At 37.2% G+C, this 25200-nt stretch overlaps 1 protein-coding gene across 3 annotated transcripts in view; it reads right to left on the bottom strand.

Moving 5' to 3' along the window:
• Positions 1-639: 639 nt before the first annotated feature.
• The window catches only part of vps13a (vacuolar protein sorting 13 homolog A), a 421720-nt gene continuing 397159 nt past the window's right edge, over positions 640-25200 (bottom strand). For all 3 annotated transcript variants that reach the window (XM_043712521.1, XM_043712545.1, XM_043712559.1), the window contains 4 exons: positions 16648-16733; positions 9769-9892; positions 7608-7682; positions 640-4295 (listed from right to left, as the gene is read on the bottom strand). In XM_043712521.1, the coding sequence (XP_043568456.1) occupies positions 4233-4295; positions 7608-7682; positions 9769-9892; positions 16648-16733 (348 nt within the window). In that variant the 3' untranslated portion in view covers positions 640-4232. The remainder of the gene's footprint in view (positions 4296-7607; positions 7683-9768; positions 9893-16647; positions 16734-25200) is intronic.

Genomic DNA, 25200 nt, shown 5'->3' with positions numbered 1-25200 from the left:
GTAGTACCCAAATGAGTGCTGAATGAATGATATCTATTAAAATGTGATGGAAATTCATAAACTGGGATGGTGAGTCCACATATGGGTTTTACTGCTGTTGAGACTATCTCTTTGTTTTGGCTGAATGGGTTTTTTTTTTAATATAAAGGTCTATTCTTATGAAGTTAAATGTAAAAATGCCATGGTACCCTTGTTTCAATCTTGGCTTAATTCCTGTTGACCATGCAGGTTCCTAATGGCATCAAATCCTTATCCAACCAGAAAAGCTTCAATGCATCTATTCGGACATTCTCTCAGGGTCCTGGTTATTCATATCTAGGGACAATTTAAAATTCCAAGTTTCCTTTGCATAGTCTTAAACTAAAACAAATATTCTACTGAGTTGGTACCAAGTCACAACCATGGGGAAAAATAATTGAATAATGTATTATGTAAAATACTTTGAATGATGCAATGTTTACAATTCTCTCCTGCATGAAGACTAAAGTAACGAGACCATGTCCTTCTCAGACTGTTTGGGTAAGTGGCATTGACTCACTGTTACAGTACCCTTTCTACTTTGTGTGGATGATTTTTTTTCCCCTTAACTGTATGGAGTTTAAATTCATTCCAGTTTTTCTTGAATATCGAAGAATAATAGACGAGAGGGCAGTACACTTTTATTCAACAATCTGCATCCATACATTTTTAAAAAATCAACTTACCATTGGTGCAATGGTACTGTGTGCAAAGCTAAAGAAAAGCTCAAACAAAAGCAGCACTGAAAACAAAATATTACTTCACAATTTCACATTGTTAGAAATTACATGTCCATGATAAATTTTAGTAAAATAATGATCAGTCTGTAAGGTTAGTCTCTATAAAAGTAAAGTACCGTTAAGGTTATGCCTTGTTACAATTTCCAATAACAGGCATTTCATGGTGCAAATATTTTAGGTTTACCCAATTACTCAAATACAAGGCTGAGTAGAGATAACATTGGTACTTATGCTTCAGCTCATGTATAATACTGAGTTATCTGTTCCTCTTCCTGGTTACAGAATTCCAAAGAAGCAAACCTTGGCCAAATAGATACCTAGAATAGCTTTGTATCAAACAAGCTAGAGTTCAGTTTTTTGTTAAAGTTTTTTTTCACTTGTAATAGATCTTTTCAATTAGCTATTTTAACTAGCCAACATTCAATAAAATAAATCTGTCAAAAATGAACAAGTGAAGATATTGAAAACCTCCATCAGATCTAATTATCTAACAAAAGACTTCTGTATTGTTTCATTTCAGAGGAATATGAATTTTGTTTCCAATTTTGACTTTACCCTTGACCTAATGCATATTTTAGCTGTTTCAATTAACTATTGAAATAAACCCATTTGTAAGTATCCCATAAGTATATGGGCATCTTAAATAATTTACTTTTGCTCATGGCTGAATGAATCAAACTTTGGAAGGCAGGTTCCCACAAATGGTCCAAAAGATGAGGTTGGTTTAAGACACTACAGAATAGCTATGCTGAAGAAAATGTGAATGACTATGAACTTGCATATTATCAACTGTGATATGCAAGACATTAGACTCGTGAGCAAAAATGAGATTTTTTTGAATGAGTATGAGGGTCAGAGAATTCATAAAGTTAAAATAGCATTCCAAGCAGAAGATACAATTAAATTATTCTTCTATCATCGATTCTCTGCTAATACACATGAAGTGGATATTATACTCTCTCCCATTGCTGAACAGTTGGTTGCATGTGCATGCATCTACCTTTCAACCATATCAGGAAATGTCAATTTTCTAGGCAATGGACCCAAGATCTCAATAATTGGTCTGGAATGTGTAGTTATGATCATCGTGAAACTGCTGCTGTTTAACAGTGTCACTGTAAAACTCATAGCAACTTCTGCCATTTTCAACATGTAGTTAAACATAGAAATCCTGAAGTTGCTGTTGTGAGAATGATGCATTATTCCACTTTTTAATCAGCAAATTATCACAGAACTTCAACCTTTTACACACTTTTGGTTATTATTACTCAAAGAAAAACCCAGTTTTAAATAACTGAGTATGTACTGCCCTTTTTACATGTGCTGAAAATTCACTTTTAAATGTTCAAGGAGTCAGATTCTAAACTTCTTGAATTTATGACTTTTTAAAAAAATGTAGATGTTATTTTGTCTTTATTCCATACTTTTAACCATATAATTTCCTTTTTGAAAATGTTAGGTCGGGTTTGCTGTAGCTGGACCTGCCAATCTCTAGAAGTGGTACTAAATGTGAAGCGCAATCCGAATACCAGAGCCAGTCAAATCTTTGTGGACCAATTTGAGGCTTAGAGTGAGTGTCCTCCCAGGCCCAAATTTTACAGTCAAGGGTTGTGTCAAGAACTGTAAACTCCAGCCTTCGTCATAGAACTTAGAACTTATAAATTAGGCTGTATTTAAAAAGTAGCTTTTTATGTTACTATTGTTTCATCATTAGCGACAATCCAAAACTCCATTTAAACTATGAGCAGAACTGTCAACTTTCAAGACATTACATTCAGGTATTATATCCATTTATAGCTACCTTGCATTTAATATGTACAGTGGATTTTTTGAGCCTCTTAGATAACACAATTCACATTAAAAAAAAATTAATTTCTGCTACCCGAGTATATTTCTGTATTTTCAAACAAAATTTGAATAAGATCTTTTCCTTGGAACAATATCACTGCCTTCTATCATGCTTCCATAAGATTAATCTCCATTTTGTTTTTTAAACAGCTGTATCCAGGTGAAGTTTATGAAGGGGCATACTGCAATTTCGAATGGTATTATGCTTTTACTTGTTAGTGCTTAAGAATTTTTTAAAAGAAAAATATCACTCAAAATAACACCATGAATTTGGAAACACACAGGTTTTTAAAATTGGTACAGACTGTAAAATTTACTCCCATGACTCCCCCATCCCTTCCCAAATGCTACCATTTTCAAGGTCAGCATTTCTTTTGGAGGTAACATGGCATAGTTGCTGCATAACGTTTAACAATTACACATAACATTAAAATGCATACTATAAGTTCTCTGCAAACATGGTAAACATTTTGGATTATACAGTGCATTGACATAATTGGAAGTTTTGTAGAAAATTGCATATTAACATTATAATATCAAAGGCAGGAACTTAAAAACAGTTAGCCATGAGCATGATCAATTACAAACAAAAGATTCATCACTGATTAGAAATTATTTATAGTTATTCTATGGGGTGATTACATTCATACATTAATTGTATTGAGTGGTATATGTAAATAGATTCAGCAACACATGTACTTCAGGAATATACTAGTATCGAACAAAGTAGAAAATGCATATGATTTGGAGCATGAAGTCTGAAATATCTAGCAGTTTTGTCATACTAAAAATTTGAAAATTAAGCCCTGTGTTCAAATTTGTCATGATTAAAAACGACCTTGTATTAAGCAAAGATTTGTCTGGATCTGTGGAGACTCCATAGTTGTTTAAATTTCAGTGCATTATGTTTGCAAGAAAGTGGATTGAATATTAATACTCCAGCATCTATCCTCTTAATGGTCTGAGTACATAAGTAACAATTTCATGTGCTGATGAGCATGATTAAATATTTACAAGAATGTGAATCTTCTGAATGTAATGGAATATAACTGGAGGATCTTGGGTATTTGATTAACAGCCAAGCTAACACTCTACTATTTGTTTAGTGTTGACTGGAAATAATTAAACTCCAGGTGGTGTCATCTTGTACTAAAATACACTAATGGATCATTGAGTTTTTAATGTGTCAAATATCTGGATATTTCAAACTGACCAGTGACACAAAAGTAACTTTCAAAGCACTGCAGTGAAGAAAGTCATTGGCACATCTGTGTTGTTGAATGTATTGTGTGGCACTTGGTAGTGTAGTGCTTTCCTTTGGACCAACCTTTGAGTCATGTGAATAGATTAAACACGAAGGCCTATGGAAGTGAGCTTTCTACTCTATGCGACAGTCTAACATCTGAAAATTCAGGACAGATAATTCAGCCATTAAATACAATAGCTGTATGGATGCAAAACAATGTCCAATTTCTTAATTATTAAACTTGGACATCCAATACTTTAGCTAATTCTAAATATTTGTGTACAACACTGTTTGTGTGAATTTAACTCATTTAGTAATAGTTGAAAATCTAGCTATTTTTCATGATTGTTTTACAAAATTCATAATACTTCCTGTATCATTCATGTCTTTGGATGATCACGTACTCCTCTTTCTCGCACTTCTTGCAATTTTGTCAGAATCCACTGGGAACAAAAGTGTTGAGATATTTACACTTAGTATTATTTAAGTTTTTTTAAAATGATACATTTTGTTATTTAAGCATCAACTCTATCTCTGATCTTCTCAATTCCACCATGCTCCTCAATTATAGTTTAATGCACACTCTGAATTGATTGTCATGTCGACAGCAGCCAAGGCCCTAACCACCGGCATTTCCTCCTTTTGAGTACTGTCAGCAGATACTGGCATTACACCTCAAAAATATATTGGCCTTGTAGGGATTACAATGTAAGTTTACAAGAATGATACCTAGACTTCAGGGTTTATGTTTGAGGAGAGATTAGACCTGTTTTCTTGAGAAGGTTAAGAGGTGATCTGATCCAAGTCTTAAAGATATTCATAGGAAAAGACAAAGCTAAGCTATTTGCACTGTTTGGGAGCCTGAAACTGTGCCCTCCACTCTGAGAATTAGGGTTAGATCATTCAGGAGAGATTTTGGGAAGCACTTTTATACACAAATGATGGAAAATATTTGAAACTCTTCCAAAATGGGAATCGGTGCAGGATTATTAGAAAGTTAATACTTTGGTCCATAGATCTGCTATGGTGGAACAGGCTGAAAGTTCTTTCTAGGTGGAAACTAGATTCTGGATTAATGGTGCAGGAAGAGCACAGCAGTTCAGGCAGCATCCAAGGAGCAGTAAAATCACCGTTTTGGGCAAAAGGTTCTTTCTAGCCTGCCTTGCCTTTCAATAAGATCGCAGTTGATCTGACAGCAGTCTTAACAGCACTTTTCCAACTCTTACAGATTCCATAAATATCTACCCCTTTTAGGAGATATTTGATCCAGCTCTATGTGAAGTGCCCTGGGTCATTCTCTTTATGCAATACCTCTAAAAGTTCTTTAATGATAAGTAATTTAAACTTGAAATGCAGGAATGTGTTCACTTAATTACATGAGCATTTAAACAGTATTACCATTGTGTTACAGCCTCAATATACCATGAACACACTATTAACCACAAGTACCTAATTTCACCTATTTGCTGGGGTAACCCAGATGCATAACATCATTTGCCTAGGCAGAATGAAAATGTAAATCAGACTCATGGATGAAGAAATCCCTTCTGCATATTCATCTCCCACCATGATTGTGACAGGTACTCATTTGACTTAGCAGTATTGTCTATCTAATACGCTGCAGGCAAAGATGCCCTGAGGCATTGTATATATTGAGACCGAGCAGAGGCTACAGCAACGGATGAATGGACACTGCACAACAATTAACAAACAGGAGAGTTTCCTCCTACTCGGAGAACACTTAAGCAGTCCGGAACATTCTACCTCAGACCTTCGGGTGACCATCTTCCAAGACAGACTTTGGGTCAAGTGACAACACAAAGTGGCTGACAGCCAAGTTCAGTACACATGGGGATGGCCTCAACCTTGGGTTCATATCACACTACAGGTGACCCTACTGCACTACATGCACAGACCCTGTCTCATAGACAAGCTCTCTTCTAAGTTCCCACATGCACCTTTGCACAGACTTATACCCCTTTAGACTCCACACACATTTCTCCCCCACGCACGCAAGTTTGTGGGGTGAATTTGTACTTGAAAATTACATTGTATTTTGCTCAAAATCTGCATGAATCCATGTAAGATTCTGTGCATCCCTTTAGATAAGAATCAGTCTGGAGCACAGACAGCCTCACTCCTTCAGTGCATTATCTGGGTCAATGTGGCACCACTGTTAAAGTTCACTTGAGAATGTAACTTTAAGTTCAGGTATTTACATATGAAAGAACTGAAACCAACATGCCCATTCCAAAAGATGAGCGACTTAAACAATCCAGGTCTTTTTCAATATAAAATTTCAGTTACATCACACTGTAAACTTTTGCTATAAATTCTTTGTCTTATGATCTTATACTCCACAACCACCTGATGAACGAGCAATGCTCTGAAAGCTACTGCTTCCGAACTATAATGTGTTGTGATTTTTAACATTCTGCATATTGTGACCCTAAAGCCTTTTGTAAAAGCTATCCAATTAGTTCCAGCCAATGGCAAGTATTATCAATGCCCTTATTAAAGGAAAAATTGAATCTGTTATCACTCTCCTTTCAGGCTGAACATTCCATATCCTAACCTCCTGCATTTTTAAAATCTATCCTTTTTCTAAACTAATTAAATTCATGGCGACAAAATACTCATTCTCTTGCCACTATAGTCAATGTATCCTCAAATAAAACTCTTGTAATTCTAAACAGCTTAATTAGGTCACAGACGATGAGGTGAAATTTACTCAGAATAAATGTAGCTTCTTACATTTTGTGATATATCTGAAATATTTCATATGTGAAACCATTACAATAGCTCAATGGAGCAACCAATTTGTGTATCAACAGTGAGATTTAAACAATAATGAGTCTTGGGCTGAAAAATGGTAAATACCATTCATGCAACTTAATTCCATTCATATTTAATGGCAAGATGAGGTCATTATGTTTTGGCACTGTCTTAGCTTGTATAAATATTGTAATGTTAGATACACCTATATAGTACTGTTAGGATGTTGATCCAACAGCAATGATAGTATGTGGTTGGAGGGGAAGTTGCAGAATGCGGTCTTCTCATGTACCTGCTGTCCTTGTCCTAGATGGTAGAGGTCATGGATTCAAAAAGTGTGTAAGGAGCCTTGTTGAGTTGCTGCAGTACATCTTGTATTTGGTGTACATCGCTGCCACTGTTTATTAGTGGTGGAGGGAAAGAATGTTGAAGGGAGTGGATGAAGTTCCCATCAAGTTGGCTGCTCTGTCTTAAATGATATCAAGCTGAGTGTTGTTGGAGCAAGTGAGGAATATTCCATCACACTCCTGACTTGTATCTTGTAGATAGTGGACAGACTTTGGAGACGAGGTGAGTTGCTTCAGTCTTGTTAGAGATAGTAATTATCTGGCGCTTGTCAGCCTAAACCTGGATATTGTCCTTATCTTGCTATACTTGGACATGCATAACTACAAAATCCCCATGTGCAGCCATCTTCTGCAGGCTGTGTCCATTTAAATAACATTTAACTCCTCTTCCTTCCAAAGTACCCTATAATCCATCAGTGGAATTTTTATCCACTCATTTAACCTGTCTGTATCTCTTTATTTCCAACTTTGAATTATTAAGAACTAATTGGCACTTGCAATCAAGGTATACAGAGCAAAATACAGAAAACTAGTCAGTTACAAATAAACTCAGGAAAAAGTCATATCCAAAGTGGAGAAAATGCCTAATAATCAAAGTAGGGTACAGCCATATTGAACAAGAAAATTCAATACCTGTGCATCATCTTCAGTTTTGAAATTCACAATTTTTCCATATTCTTTTGCATGGAATACAGATTTCACACGTTCCTTTAAGAAAACAGAAAATGTTAGCTGAAGATAAATAAATCATGATGCATTGCTATTTTGAAACTTGGATTCTAAAATAAAAGAACCATGTATAGCATTAAATTTGACTTGCATTTCAATATTCTGTGTTAAGAGGAGATATGGTTTTATTTCAGATTTTCTTGAGACAGGTGGAGGTGTCTGAAATTTGTTGAAATGTGTTTTTAATTCAGAGTGTTGGAGTGGAATTAGAAGTAAACAGTGCACGCATTAGAAACAACTGGAGAAGAAAAAACACCTGCTGTTGCCTCACAGCAGGAGTCCAATACCATGGAAGAGGGCAGAACTGCCCAAAAAGTCAAGCAGTGTGTGCAGGTTTCGTCAGAATTAAAAGATGCTGTTGCTTAGCTGTTTCCAAAATGTCAAGGCTGCAGAAGAAGTCCTGAGTGGCTTAAAAGAAAACTCACATCAAAAAATTGCTGCAAGTGAGGGTATGGAAACCTTAGTGACAAGTTAGTTGTATAATTCTTGTACAGTGAAGTTATTTTCTTTCACAGGTAATAAACTTTGTTCTTTTTGTTCAATGGCAGCCTCTTGTATTGATGTTCACTGAGCACCACAGTATGCAGTTAGCAAAAATCAAACTTCTGGTTCTTGAAGCTCAGCTTCACTTTGAAAACAAAGTAGTACATAATATTGCCATCTGCTGGATTCATGTTCACAATCAGCATGTTTTGCAGCTTTTAACCAACCCCGGCTAAAATATTAGTCTTTCACTTTACAAGTTGTATTTATATAGGGACTTTAAAAATAACCTTAAACACTTATTAGGAATGTAATCAAACAAAATTAACTTCACTCAAAGGAATTTTGGTGATGTGACAGAGAAGGGAGTTTCAAGAAAAGCAAGTTTCATCAGGATGTGTACAGAGCTAGTCTGAGGTTATCAGAAGGTTGCAGGGATGAGCCATGAAGAAATGTGAAAATGAGGATGAGAATTTTAAATTGAGGTTCTGCCATACCACAAGACATGTAGGCTAGTGAATACAAGGGTCATAGTTGAATGCGACTTGGTAAGAGTTAAGATAAGGACAGCAAAGGTTTGCATGAGTTTTAATTCATGAAAGGTAGAAGATAGATCCTTTCCTGTCTGATGACCTGAAATCAGGGTCCAATTCATGTGATTGTGCGAGACCTGATGGTGACTTGCTGCTACTAGTTTAGTCAGAAATATTTAACTCCACAACTCTTGGACATTCTCTCTGGCATTGACATATGGAAGATATTCTGAATATTTCATTTGTTCAGCCATTCCAGGAATACTAAGGAATTGCATGTATAAATATCAGAAAGATACAATGTTTTTGTCATACAGACATCTGAAAATCCATCTTAGAAAATCAGAATTCTATCAGGAGATATGTCCATGGTGAAGAGTAATGGTTTTTTTTTTGGATAAATAAAGATAGTCAAGCGTGAGCAGCTTGATTGATACAAATTGCAGATCACCATATTTTTGTATCTGAGATGAGGCAAAGATTTTAGCGCAGTAAAGATAATCCAACAACTGATTTTTGTATTTATGAGATGAGAATGTCACTGGCTGGCTGGGTTTATTACTCTGAGGCTAGTTAAGAGGCAATCACTTCACAATGGGTCCCAAGTCACATGCAGGCTATACCCAATAAGGGCAGCAGTTTTCTTTCCTAAAAGATATTGAAGCAAATCTATTTTTAGAATATCAACAATGGCCATCATTCGAGTCTTAATTCCAAATTCTGCCATCTGCAACAGCTATCTAGTGAAAATATCCCTAGGCCCTGTATATGAGGTACTATTGATCAAGGTGATAGTGCAAATTATTCACTGCTTTTGAAATGCTACTAATTTTGGAATTAGTCCTGTTCAGTTATGAATTGTAATGGAGCATCTGTCCACAACTACGTTAAGTTTCGGATGTCATATTAATAAAGATAATGGAATGCTTTGATTTACATGCACCTATCATGAGTAAACTTCAAAACATCTTTTCCAAGTCAATACATGCATTCATTCTTACTCATTTGTTATGTGATAATTAAACAGGGCAATCTAAACATTTGCTTACTTTGGCTTCAATACGTAACCTCCTTCCAGCAACAATAAAAGGTTCTTTTGTGAATTCCTCGAAGCTATACTGCCATTCACAGTTCAGCTGCCCAAATGTTCCTTGTGTTACAAACAAGATACCACTGGAAAATGATATTTAGTGCAATAAGATTAACAAAAGGTACTTTACTGACTTGTTCAGAACATCCAAGTTAATGTCACAAAGTACTTCACCTACCCCTCAGATGGTATAACAAAATACTTTAGTAAAAGAATGCTCAGGTCACTTTCACTAGAAAAGCATTACAAGCTGCACTGCCCTTTTATTACTGTACTTACCTTCTCCTCCATTAGATACACCATCATAATTACAGTTTTGGTTAATGTGATTATTTCACCTGAAGCCACTTACCATTCCCCAGTGCAATAGTGTATGTCTATTTCTCCATTATTTTGTTGGAGGCAAAGTTTCATGATTGAACAAAGAACCCTTCTCTAACACTACTAGAATATATTACATGCAATCGAATGATCATAATTGCAGATGAAAGTATAAGCTTTAAACAGGTCAACAGACAGTAATCACAAACTTTATCTCATTTTCTCTGTCTCTAAATAATTTTTTTGTTTATTTCAGTATACTAATGAGGTACTCAGATGTTGCGAAGAATTAGCCAAACGTTTCTGAACATACCTAGAACAAAAAGGAAATTAGACTATTTTGCTCAAGTACTTGAAACACTCAGCCACCATCCCACAACAAAACACGTGTGCGCGCACACACGTGTAAATTTGTGGGATGAATTTGTACTTGCAGAGTTACATTGTACTTTGCTCACAAACTGCATGAATTCATGTAAGATTCTGTTAATTCATTTTTTAGATTAGAATCAGTCTAAACATTATGGCACAGACAACAACATAGAAGGGTGCTAATACCCAATACATTACCTGGGCTAAAGTTCACTTGAGAATGTAATTTTTAAAAAAGGTTTTGCGATATGAAAGAAGTGAAACTAACATGGCCATTCTAACAGATGAGAGACTTAACAAACAATCAAGGTATTTTTCAATGTATAATTGCAGTTAACCGTAAACTTTTTCTATAAATTCTGTGTCTTACAATCATACTCCACAACCACCTGACGAAGGAGCAGCGCTCTGAAAGCTAATGCTTCCAAATAAACCTGTTGAACTATAACCTGGTGTTGTGTGATTTTTAACTCAGCCATAGAAGTTCTCAAATTGTGTCTGAAATGAAAAGTGGATGTCTGATGCTGGACCATTAAATCACAGAATTCAGCAACCAACTGTTGTGAAAAGTGGACGTGCTTTTCCTTGCCCTAACCATTCTGCACCATAAAGCTTGTGCCAAAATGACAGTATGGCTCTGCATTTCTGAAGAAGCCTTGATCAGAATATCCTGTCAGAATTGGAGAACTCTCCTATGTAAGCAAAAAGTGTAATGATATTCTGAGAGATTGCCACTCATCAAACAACCCTGCCTAGATTAGCATTTAGGTATGAAAATGTCTGATTTCAAGAATTATGTGGTTTTGGAATATAACTTTTTGGTGCGGTATTAAAGTACGAAAGGGGGAAAGGATCCCTGAGCATGAGAGGTTGTGAAACAAGGTAATTACTGTTCAAAGGGTGGACCATACATACTTAGATATTAAAAGGGCAAGAGGCATTAAATGGCAGTTGGACCCAATTAGGTGGATGTCAGGAAGTTAGCAAATAGGAGAGTCCTCTTATGGTTGTGTCTCTACCCCGGATATAAAAATATGAAAATAAAAAAGACAGCAAATCAGCCACTTCTCTCATGTGGCTTTATGCATGCTCGTATGTCCTTGGAGAGGGAGCATGCAATGAACACTAATATTCTTGATGCTTTGATAAAGGTGATTACTGCAGGAGGTGAAGTGCCTGATCTCCCCCTTAACTCTACTTTGATTTTGACCCCTTCTCTCTCACCATACCTCTCTCTCATCTTTGATGGGTATTTCATTAAATTTGATTACTTGGAAACATAGATGATTTAGTGGTGTTCAAAACTGGATATAAAATGCCATAGGTGACATGATGGAAAACAAAATGCCATTTAGTTGTGACAGCACTTCCAGACGTTAGAAAATAAACAGACAGCAGGTCTGCTGCCGCAGTGGGCTTTGCAGGTAAATTGGTTATTAATTGGAAATACTGATGTTTTAGTGGTGGTGGACAAAAGGCAAGAGGTGACATGATGGTGGGGGGGTAGGGGGCAGGGCGGGGGGCAAGAAAGCAAATTGTGTGTACTAGCACTTACGGAAATGAAAGCAAGTCAGTACGGGCTCTTATGTTGTTTCAAGTCCAGTGTGCTCCAGTGTGTAATAACATCTCTGAATAGGTTAATTCGTAAATATCAAGCCAGCAAATTTGAGTAATATGGCTCTGACTTTGTTACAGATGTGAATTATTCAAGTAATTTGTTACATAAAAAGAAGTGTTGAAACTAGCGAAGTATCCATGTACAGTTCAGACCAAAGGATAATTTGGGGAATTATCTGAAGGGTGTTTGTGATTTCACAGTGAGTGAATAAAAAGATGGTGAATCCCACATTTGAGTCCACAATTGAGTTGCTGAAAGAGAGCTTCTGGGTCACCTGGCTGAATGTTAGTGGAAAGATCCATAGGAATCTTGTGCTTTAGAACAGCAGGAACACCAAAAGGAGTCAAAGTGAATTCAGGGAGTTGTGGTATATTTGGTTTGGTCCCAAAAGTACTGAGGAATTTTTAGGTGGAATTGAAACTTGTTAAATTAGAAGTACTTGCTTTGTTTAATTCTTGTACAATAAAAGGTTTTGTTTACAAAATGAAATCATGTGGGAATAGCCCCTTCATAGAAACATAGAAGACTATTCAGCCCTTGAGCCTGCTCCGCCATTCATCACGATTATGGCTGATCGTCCAACTCAATTGCCTAAACCTGCTTTCTCCCCATAACCTTTGATCCTATTCTTTCCAAGTGCTATATCTAGCCACCTCTTGAATACATTTCACAGGCTCACCACTCTTTGGGTGAAGAATTATCTCATCTCCATCCAGTTAGTTAAGAACTTGGGACTCTTACTGAGATTTTGAAGCCATAGACTAAGACAGATACAATGCAAATTTTAAGTAAACAGGTTTCTTCATTAAAAAGTTGAAATGGTTTTAATTGCTGAAGCTTTTCTTGAAAGGAAGATTTGAGAGTGCTGGATGATTTATAACAGTTAAAGATTAATTAGATGCGAAAAAGGTAAAACACGATGAGCCAGCAACTTAAACATTTGAAATTTATGGAAATAAAGGCTAACTCACTCACAAGTAACCTAGGATGCAACTACAGATGAACTAACTCAAAATGAAAAAGGTCAAACTAGAACAGGAAAAGAAAGAAAGACGCGAGAGAGGGTGAATAAAAGCAAAATTCAGAAGCTTGAACTTGCATTCTCAAATGATTAATAATGGAAGTTTTCATAAGGGTTTTATGCAAAATGATTCTCGTTGGAGAGAAATCCTTTTATTTTCCGTTCCCTGATGCATGCATGTTTGTTGTTTGTTTGTTTTGGGTTACTAGAGGGATAATTGTATTTTCATATCACAAACCTTGTGCATTAACTACTGTTGTTACTTCATGGAATTTTGTTAAGGGTTAATAATTTTGTGTTTATTGAAGAAAGGTGGTTCATGGATTCTTTTTATTCTAAGCTTAACATAGAGAAAGCATACAAATGGCCAGAGTTGGGAACTGGGCAAAACATTACATTCATATTAGGACCAATGGAATAGCAGGAGTCCTACAAGCTCAGTCATAACACTATCTTGAACATATTAATGAACATTCCTTTTGAGAAGAGAATTACAAAGTTCATTTCCCTTGTCATCTCAGCCTTCAATGGCTTTCCCCTTATTGCGACAATGTCCCAGCTGAAGGTAAGTTCTTTCTGCAGCTACTCTATTTAGTCCTTTCAAAAATTTTGCAAGTTTCAATAAGTTCACCACACATTCTTCTAAACTGCAGAGAACATGGGCCTAGTCTCTTCAGGCTTTCCGCATAGAACAGTGCCACCAACCCAGGAATTAGTCTGGTGAATCTCTGCTTCACTCCCTCTATGGAAAGTATATTCTTCCCTGGGTAAGAGGACCAGAACTGCACAGAAAATGGCCAGGTATATTCTCACCAAGGTTCCATACATTTGCAGCAAGACATTTATTCCTAAATAAAAATCGTCCAGTGATTAGGCCAGCCTACATTTTGCTTACAGCACTTGCATTTTAGCTTTCAGTGAATTCTGGCCAGGTTCTTTTGGACAGCAAGAATTCTTGATCATTTAAGGAATAACTATGCAAGAAAAATTCCACACCTCCATTCCGACTGTCATCAAGTCATACAGCAGAAACAGACTCATTAGCCCAACTTATCCATGCCGACCAGATTTTCCTGTTCATGTACCTGTTGTAATTGTACTTGCCTCTACCTCTTCCTCTGGCAGCTCATTCAAAATACATACCGCCCAGTATGTGGAAAAGTTGCTCCTCAGGCCCCTTTTAAATCTTTTCCCTCTCACCTTAAACTTATGGCCTCTAGTTTTGGATACCCCTCCCCTGCAGACAACGATCTTTGCTATTCAACCTATCCATGTCCCTCATGATTGTATAAACCTCTAAAAGGTCACCCCTCAGCCTCCGACGCTCCTGGGAACAAAATCCTAGCCTCTCCTTATAACTCAAACCCTCCTGTCTCAGAAATATCCTTGTAAATGTTTTTTGCACCCTTTCCCATTCAATAAGTTCCTTGCTATAATAGGGAGATTGTATGCAATACTCTAAATATGGCCTTATCAATGTCCTGTATAACCATAAAACATCTAACTCCCGTATTCAATACACTGACCAATGCAGTCTAGCATATCAAATACCTTTTTCACCACTCTGTATCAAAATGGATAGCCTTATATTTACTTACATTATATTCATTATGCCATGTCTTGCCCACTAATTCAGCCTGTCCAAATCTGTCAAAACCTCTCTATATCATCCCTCACAACACATTCTCACCTATGTTGTGTCATCTGCATACTCGGAACTATTACATTTGTTCTTCACATCCAAATCATTCTAATGGATAATGGCTAGAAAATCTGTTTATTGTGATGTTGTTTTGAGGGATAAAATTGGTTTGGACATTATTAATAATTCTGCTCTTCAAAACACATCCACCGGACTAGGTAGACCGTATCTCCATAAGACTTTTGAGCAAGTCATTTAATCCAGGGGAAACAACCTTTCTGTGTCAATCCTACCAAGTTCCTTAAGGATCTTGTATGTTTCAATAGGTTACTGCTCAGTCTCCTGTACTCAAAGTATAAGTCCAACTTACTCAACTTTTCATATTGCTTTTCTGTCAGGCAGAAGCTTGAACACAAGCACCAACAGGTTCAAGAATAGCTTCTTCCCTGCTGTTATTCGACTGATGAATGGACTCTCTAACATCATATAATGTTGATCTTGCTTCACACACTTTGTGTACAGTGCAATCTAGATGCTGCACTCTGTCTAAGCACCCTATGTTCTGTATATCCTTGCTATGATCTGCCTGTATTGCTTGCAAACAAGCTTTTCACTGTACTTAAGTACACGTGATCACAATAAATTAAATCAAATGACACTCTCTCTACACATAGTATCAGACTAATGAACCTTCTCTGACCTACCGCCAATGCCAGTATATCTTTTCTTAGATAAGGGTCTCAAAATAGTTCACAAAATTCCCGTTGTGGTCTGACTAGTGCCTTGTATTGTTTATGCAAAACCTCGCTACTTTATATTCCTTCCCTTTGAAATAAAGGCCTGCACTGCATTTGCGCTCTCTACCAGCTGAAACTTTTTATGGCTTTTCTCCATTTAAATAATATACAGCTCCTCTCTATTCTTGTGCCAAAGTGCATAATCTTACATTTCATCACATTATATTCTATCCATTTTTGTCCACTTGCTTAGCTTGTCTATATCCTTCTGCAGACACCGTCTTCCTCAGCACTTGCCTTCTGTCTATTTCTGTGTCATCTAAAAATTGAGCTGTAGTACACTCACTTTCCTCATTCAAATCATTTACATATATATTGTAAATATTTGCAGCCCCAGCATTGATCCCTGTGACAAATCAAAAGTTTCAGATTGCAGCCTGAAAATGCTTTCCCTTTCTCAGCTTTGTCTTCTATTAGTTAGTCAATCCTCTTATCCATGCTAATATACTACCTCCAACATAATGGAGCCCAGTGTGTGCTATCATATCAGAGGTCTTGTGAAAATCTATATATTGCTTTTACTGGTTCCCCTTTATCTATTCTGCTTGCTACCTCCTCAAAAATTCTAATGCAATGGTCAGGCATGATTCCCTTTCATGAAGCTATACCGACTACTTGATTACATTATACATTTCTAGATGCTCTGCTATTTCATCCTTTAAAGTAAGAATGGGTTAAACTAACTGGCCTATAGTTACCTATTTTGTTTTGTCTCCTCCCCTTTGAAAATAAAGGTGTTACACTGGCAGTTTCCCAATCCTCTGGGACTTTCCAGAAGCTAAGGATTCCTGGAAGATTACTACCAGTGCAGCCACATTGTTCTCCTGAGCATTGTGACAGATGACATATTCCAGTAAAATTGCAAGCAACCAAGTGCTCCCTGTTCAATCACCCAATTTTGTACCATTTTCTTACTGATCCCAAATAAAAGCTTATAAACATAACAACTCCATACCATTGGTTTGGAATTTTGCAAATGCAATTGAAATTTGATTACAAAGAGCAGAACAATATGTCAGCATTTTAAAAACAGATTTTTCAAATCCATGTAAAGTTTATGATCTTACCTTTTTGTAATCATAAACAAGTCTGAATCATTAATCATCTTATGCCCAAAGTACTTGTATTTGGCAAATCTTCCATTTTCAATTTTCTAAGGAAAATAGATAGCAATGGTAAAACAAAGTATATATTTTCATTTCAATGCATTGTAAAACATACTAGGAGAAAGTGAGGACTGTAAATGCTGGAGATCAGAGTCAAAGAGTGTGATACAGGAAAAGCAGAGCCAGTCAGGCAGCATCTGCGGAACAGAAGAATTGACGTTTCGGGTATAAGCCCTTCATCAGGGCCCTTCCTGATGAAGGGCTTTTGCCCAAAACGTTGATTCTCCTGCTCCTCGGATGCTGCCTGACCGGCTGTCCTTTTGCGGCACCACACTCTTCAACTCAACATAAAACATTTAAATCACCTTATTAAATGTGCCATGGACATGAAATTTAACAATTTTTATTCGTCAATAATAGTGTAACATTTACAATTCAAGATAATAAACATTGCACAAATATATAGTATAAAAACTTGAATTAGCCTTGGTCAATATTCAAACTCACCCACTCTCACTATGTTGTAACCACAGTGCTTTTTATTTGTGGCATAAACAATTATCTTTAAGGGAGAAATTAACCTTAAACAACTGCAATAATTAAAATAGCCTAACAACAGCATCCCTTGTATGAGCTAACCACAAGGCTAAATTAAGGAATATTGTGGAGGAGAAACCATGACAGTGTAAGTTTCTATGAACTTGAAACTTGCTGCCATTGTACAGAACCTTGGTGAGATCACAGCTGGAATAGTGTGTGCAGTTTTGGTCTCCTTGTCTGTACAAGAATGGGAATGGCATACAAAGAACGACTGGATTAATTATGATTATGTTCACTTGGTGAGAACACATCTGGCACTTCCTGTGCCATTCTGGTCCTCTTACCCAAGGAAGGATATACTTTTCATGAAGAGAGTGCAACAGAGTTTCACCAGGCTAATTCCTGTGTTGTTGGGATTGTCCTATGAGGAAAGCATGAAGAGACTGGGACTGTATTTTCTACAACTAAAAGAATGAAGAGAGATTTCATAGAAACATATAAAATTCTACCAGGACTGGACAGCATAAATGCAGGAAGAATGTACCCATTGATCTGGGTGTCCAGAACCAGGGCTAACAGTCGAAGGATGCAGGGTAAGCCATTTAGGATGGCGAAGAGGAGAAATTTCTCCATCCAGAGAGTGGTGAGCCTGTGGAATTGAATGTTTTCAAGAATAAGTTAATGAAATCCAGGAGTATGGGAGGAAGGAAGAACGGGGTACAGAGTTGAATGATTATCCATAATCATATTGAATGGCAGAGCAGACTCGATGGACCAAATGAGCTTACTCCTGCTCCCATTTTCTGTGTTTGTATGAATCAAAGTTAAAAATGAAAGCAGTAGGAACTATAAATTATTTTATCCTCAAAAATGATGTTCCACAAGAACTGAATAATTATATATGATTAAACAATACAACCTAATTACAGAAAATGAATTAGCATTCCAATTAAAGGTCAGTGTTCGATAATTGGTTGATGTCAGTTGAGAACCAGTTCTAACAGACTAGAACTTAATAACCTAAGCAAATAATTGCAAGACTATCATTGAATCAGTAGTAGCTAAATGGAACACCTTACTTTGATGTGATTTTCCATTTCTGAGGAAGGAAAAAGATTGGTTATCCGCTTGAAAGTCCAGTTCTGAACTGCTGATCACTAGGGCACTATGAAGTAATACAGAAACCCCCAAAATGGAATCTGGCTTCTTCACATACAGTACTTGGTCTCTGAAAAACCTAGTATGAAAATAGTGTACTTTACAGAGTCAACTGTATGGGAAATATTCAACTTATTAGCAGTCAAAAACTTCAATAGTCATTTAAGTAAGTTTTGAAGTAGTCATATTGGACTTGAAACATTAATTATTTGTCTCCATTCATTCTTCAGCATTTTCTGTTTTTACCACAAATTCCAGCTTCTGTAATATTTTGCTTTTACCTGATTTGAATATGATTTAGTAAGCTTATAAAACTATATCTGCAGTATATGGGCTAAAAGAAAAAACATTTACAGAATCAAAATAGTTTCTCAAGGACAACTAGGAATGAGCAATAAATAATAGACAGTACAAAATGAGAGATTGGGAAAGGTAACTGGGATGATAAGTGAGCTTGTTAGCGTCATTAAAATGATCTGCCAAAAAATATCTACTGCAAGTAATTTAAAAATATAATGCTCATATCATTGACCAGAACAGAACAAAATTTCTTCCAATGTAAATATTGTCAGGACAAAGGCATTGTTTTCATCTCAACCACAAATTCTGTTTCCTAGTTACCAATTGTTTATCTCTCTCTCTCTCTCTCCCAATTTTGTGAGGCCAAAAAAAATTGTGGCTGAAACTTTATTGCTGGAACAGCACAGCAGGTCAGGCAGCATCTAGGGAACAGAAGATTCGACGTTTCGGGCACATGCCCTTCTTCAAAAAAAATTGTACCTACTTTGACATCACTGAATTTCTAATCACACATCTGGATTATCAAGTCTATTCCCACCTCAATAACATCACCCCACTGCGTCTCTTCCTCGGAGCAACTGCTCTGTAACCTCATCCTTTGCTCTCTTAGACTTGATAGTTCCAATTCTGGCTTGGTAAATGTGGTCATTCAAAACTACTGCTTGTGCCCTAACTCTCACTACCTTCACTTACCAACTTATGCTTGTTCTGTTGATTGATTCCTAGTCAAGTTTCAATGCCTTGCTGTCAAACTCCTCCATGGCTTTGGCCATTGCTATTTCTAACTTCCTTCAGCCTGTTAACCCTCAGAGATATCTGTTAACTCTGATCTTCAGCATCCTGGATTTTAAATGTTCCACCATGCCTTCAGTTGCCAAAGTACCAAGTTCTGAAATCTCCCAAACCTCTGATTCTACCCTCCCTAAATGTGTTCCATAAAACCTACTACTTTGTCCAAGCTTTTGGTCATTTTTCTGAACATCTCTATGCAAGAGAAATTTCAAGAGCTACATTTCGCTAATTAGGAAAGAATGCCAAGAAACACAAGAACATGAGATAGGATCATGAGTAGACCAATTAGCCTACTCAACTATCCAATAAGATCTTGGCTGATTTTGAACTTCAACTTTATTTTCCTATCTATTTTCATATTCCTTAATACCCTGAAAATATAAAAAAACCCTATTCAAGCATTAAATTTATTCAATAATTGAGTATTCACAACCATCTGGCTGAAAAGTCCAACCTTTTGAGCGAAGAAATTGCTACTCTGTTCTAAGTGCTCTGTTCTCTACCCCTGTTAAATCACTATGTCCTCATGTTTTAGACTCCCCAGGCAGCAGGGACAAATTCTGTTTAACTTGACAAGTCCCTCCAGAATCTTATGTTTCAATGAGATCACTTCTCCTTCTTCTAATTCCCAGAGGAGAAGCACTTGGTCAGCAAGGGCAAGAAAATCTCTCTGAAGCTTGAGATTCCAAATAGAAAAATAAATCTTTTCACCCTTTGAAGCACTGAGCTAAATGTTACCACAAATAGAAAACATACTTCCTGGTTTTGTACAGTTGTATGCCTCAATCAACCTTATGGAGGCAACAAGCTGCAGAAGAGAGACAATATCCAGAAACTGGCATGGTGGCTCAGTGGTTAGCACCTCTGCCTTACAGTATCAGGACCTAGTTTCAATTCCAGCCTTGGATGACTGTCTGTGTGCAGTTTGCATGTTCTCCCTGTATCTGAGTGGGTTGCCTCCCACAGTTCAAAGATGTGCAGGTTAGGTGAATTGGCCATGCTAAATTGCCCTGTAGTGCCCAGTGATGTACAGGCTAGATAGATTTGCTATGGTAAATGCTGGGTTATGGGGACAGGATGGGTATATGTGGAATGAAGTTTGGAGTGTCAGTGCAGACTTGATGGGCTCTTTCTGTAGTGTGAGGATTTTATGATTCTAATCAAAGATTTTACAATTTATACTGTGTTGTCCAGAGCTGTTTTCCACCAGTTTCAACAATATTTCTTTGTATATAAAGCACTCTTCTTTTGAAGACCACATGTAGTATATAACTTTTCATCTGAAAATTTACAGTAGAAAACTTAAGAGCTTTCCCTAAGGGCAGAACGGAAGAATTTTAATTATATCAAGTAATGCCAAACGTAACGATTACTTTATGCCTTACCAACATTACCAGAAAGAAATTTAGTTTTAGACAAGGCTTGCTAACATACTGCATTGGTCAATTATACATTGTTATCTCCAAGAGTCCAACAAAAAGCCAACATAGAGATGGAGTGTTTCATATCGGGATGCTAACAATTTCATCCATACACCAACAATGACCTTTCTGCATTTGGAGACAGAACTATTAATCCTATTCTCATCTGGGCCCTTGTTGCAGAGACACAAATAAAATGAGGAATAATTTGTGTAGGAATGTGGCCACAAAAATGCCCAAGTTCAATGGAGACTACATAATGTATTGGTGAGATCAAGCAGAGTTAAAGTGAACAGAGGTCAGAGTCATCCATCGTTTGAGTGGATCGCTGTTTGAGATCTGGCAGTTGTCTAATGGACAGTACTGTCAATTGCTATATCTTCATACCTTTGTTTTTGCCCTGAACGCTGACATTTCGTGCGAATATAGAAACCCATGACAACGAACGCGAATGGGCCACTCGGCCCTTCAACCCTGCTTCGCCATTCAAATAAGACCATAACTGCCTGATTTCAATCTCAAATCTACATTCCCGCAGATCCCTGATCATCTTTCATCACCTATGTAATCAAGAACCTACATTTGCCTTAAAGATGTTTAAAGATTCTTCATCCACTGCCCTTTAAGGAAGGGAATTCCAAAGACGTTCAACCCTTGGACAGAAAGAATATCCTCATCTGTTTTAAATGGTGACCCCTTATTTTTAAATTGTGACATTTTGTTCTAAATTCTCCCACAAGAGGAAAAATCCTTTCAACATTCACTTGGTGAAGTCCCCTCAGAGACTTCAATTTTAAGTTACCTCTGACTTTTCTAAACTCCAGTGGATACATGTCTAGTCAGTCTAGCATTTCGTCATAAAGCAATCCACTCATTCCAGGTGTCAGTCATAGAGTCATACAGTATGGAAACAGACTCTTTGGTCCAACTCATTCAAGCCAACTAATTTCCCAAACTAAGCTACTCCCATTTTGCCTGCACTTGGCCCATATCCTTCTAAACCTTTCTGATTCATGTACCAGTCTAAATGCATTCTAATTGCTGCAACTGTGCCTGTCTCTACCATATCCTCAAGCAGTTCATTGCACATATGCATCACCCTGTGTGCCCCTCAGGTCCCTTTTAAATCTTACCCCTCTCACCTTAAACCTGTGCTTTCTGGTTTTGAACTCCCTTTCCCCTAGGGAAAAGACCTTTGTCATTCACCTTGTCAATACGTCTCATGATTTTCTAAATCTCTATAAGATCACCCCTCAGTCTCCTCTGCTTTAGTGAAAAAAGTTTAGTAAATCTTCTCTGAACTGTTTCTAACACAACTTCCTTCTATAAGTATGGTCGCCAGCATTTTACATAGTTCTCCAGATGCAGTCTCACCTGTTTTCCACATAACTGATGTATGACCTCACTAATCTTTCATTCAATTCCCCTCGCAATAAAACATAGCATTCAATTAGCTTTCTTAATTACTTACTGTACCTGAATACTAACTTTCTGTTAGTCACGTACTAGAACATCCAGATCTCCCCACATCTTGGATGTCTGCAACCACTCACCATTTAGATGATTTTATATCCTTTCTGCCGGAATGGATATTTTGACACTTTCCCACATTATACGCCATTTGCCGGATCTTTGCCCACTCACTTAACCTATCTATATCTCTTTGCAGTCTCATGTTCTCTTTGGAACTCACTTTATTACCTATTTTTGAGTCATGAGCCAACCTGGCTAATACCTAATTCAAGCGATTTTCTTTCTCCAACTACAAATGGTCTATTGTATTCTAGAACTATGTAAATCTGAAATAAAATCAAAGTGCTTGGAAAAGATAGTAGGTTTAGCAGCATTTGTGGAGAGACAGAGTTAATGTTTCAAATCCATAATCACTCTTCTTTGAAACTACAGTCTTATAACGTCTTATGGCTCAGTTTAGTGGGCATGCTACAGCACTTGTGACATCTTTCGCAGCTCGAGTTCTCTCGTCTACACCATAATTACAGTTCACAGGAAAAAATGTCCTTAATCTGAAGTTCTGCTTAGCAATATCATTTGCATTAAGAGTGCCTGGCTAGGAAGGAGTTAAAATTATGGTCAATTTGCTTTTGTAACCTTTTGTGTGCATTGAATTTACTGACATTCTAGAGGAAACTAGTTACAATGTAAACACCAAAGACTATATTTTCTTTTATCTTTGTTTCTTCATATAAATAAGGTTATTGCAATGTGTTGTTTATTTTTATGAACATTGATCTAACTACACTAGTAGTCTAAGCTGAAATTCTTGGTAGAACAAAATTATTGTACTATTCTACCTCTGCTCCATTAGTGCGAATCCATAATCATGCCAGCAAAAGGTGTCACTGGCAGTCACAGTTCCGATCTTGCATTCAGGCAGTCAAGAAATTATTCTTTTCAATGACGACTTTGGGTTGATTTCATCACAGAGTAGCAAAGCAACATTTTGAAAAGGTTTTGCTAGCTCCTGAATTGCAGAGGTGCCCAGGATAAGGAGCTAAGCAAAACACTGATTTTCTAGAACATCAAAATGTTAGGCAAAGTCTGATGAGCTCAGTGAAAATTAAGCTAACTAGTATTTCCCATATCTGTTCAGTCTTGTTTTGCTGGCATGTCTTTTCCCATAAACTGAGATAATTACTTATATACCTCTGTTAACAGAGAAAAGTCAAGTGTTTGCTTGAGATAAACACAACTAATAATTTTAACCATGACCAACATATTTAACCAAGTGATAAAATCTAATATAACCAAGGGAAATATGAATGTTTAACAGTACTATAAATTCTTTTAATGAGATACCAGTCATTGCTGACTGTATACTCTCTTCAAATTAACATTACTTAAATGAATAACTACATTGAACTATCTTTCTCTCCTCAATGGATCAATTATCAAAAAGTTAACAAGGTTCACTCACATCTTTTATGTTATGACTTCCTTCTCTTGATCCTCCACTTCTTAAGGCAGCATCCTGCTAGAGATGTTTTTACCAGTTGGAACAGCCCATCGCTCATTTAGAGTTACACTGAGGAAATTCCAGCTATTCTCATCAGTGTCTACTTACATACAATCATTAAGAGTGCCTGGCTAGGAAGGAGTTAAAATTATGGTCAATTTGCTTTTGTAACCTTTTGTGTGCAGTGAATTTACTGACATTCTAGAGGAAACTAGTTACAATGTAAACACCAAAGACTATATTTTCTACTATCTTTGTCGATGTGGTGTGTATGGGGTTTTCAGATAGATGTAATTCAATTGTATTTTCAATTAGCTGTAGGCTACATTAAGGATGGACTGGAATCATTGCTAGGAGGAAGTGGGTACTGCAGATGCTGGAGATGAAAGTCAAGATTTGAGAGGTGCTGGAAAAGCACAGCAGGTCAGGCAGCATCTGAGAAGCAGGGAAATCAATGTTTCAGGCAAAAGCCCTTCAGGAATGAGGCTGGGAGCCTCGGGGGTGGAGAGATAAATGAAAGGGGGGGGGGGGGGAAGGCTGGGCCTGGGGAGCCCATCTACGCTTCTTATTGCTGGTTCCAGTGCCACATTCTGGCACACTGTATTAGCTGGCAGGCAAACGGCAGAGAAATGATGAACATAACAGGGTGGAAGTCTTCCTTGACAAAGGTAGCAGCAAGGGAAGAAGGAGTCCAAGTGCCTCAAGTGACCATCATGGTTAGGACCAAAGATGTGCCCACACCTCATGTGTGGATATGGTTGCTGGTGTACTAGCTATGGATCAAACAGCAAGGGAAGGAAAGGTCCCTTGGTGGATAACCCAACTAGGACAGGAAACTCTGAATCCAAACCTATGGCTATGGTTGCTTCCCCAGTTTGCTAGCCCATGACAGATAAACTCCAGGCTGAAAGATTGGGATCAGTTAGTGTAAGCTCCTGAATTGCAGCGGTGCCCAGGATAAAGACCTAAGCAAATGCTGGTCTCACTGCCACCTGGTTGGCTTGTACATTTAAGGGTCATTATTTGGTATGACCAAACTGTGACTTTAAAAGTTCAGGGAAAAAAAGGGGAAATATTCTGAAACTCCTTGTTGGAACATGAGAAGAATACTAGAGTCTGATTATACCAGTCACTCCCAATGTTCCTAGCCCTGGTGGCCCGTGAGCTCGCTAGATTAGAGAACGATGTTATGGGTCAGAGTGAGGTTTGCTTCGGACAGCAAGGAAATGTGACAGAATACAATGCCAGTTACCACTTCTATTGGTCAGGAGACCTCAAGTGAAATGCCTCCTCTATGTCAGTTTCATGATGAAGAATGCTTTACTTCTA

Source organism: Chiloscyllium plagiosum, chromosome 2 (genome assembly GCF_004010195.1).
Source record: "Chiloscyllium plagiosum isolate BGI_BamShark_2017 chromosome 2, ASM401019v2, whole genome shotgun sequence".
NCBI lineage: Eukaryota > Metazoa > Chordata > Chondrichthyes > Orectolobiformes > Hemiscylliidae > Chiloscyllium > Chiloscyllium plagiosum.
This window is presented reverse-complemented; position numbering and strand designations above follow the sequence as displayed.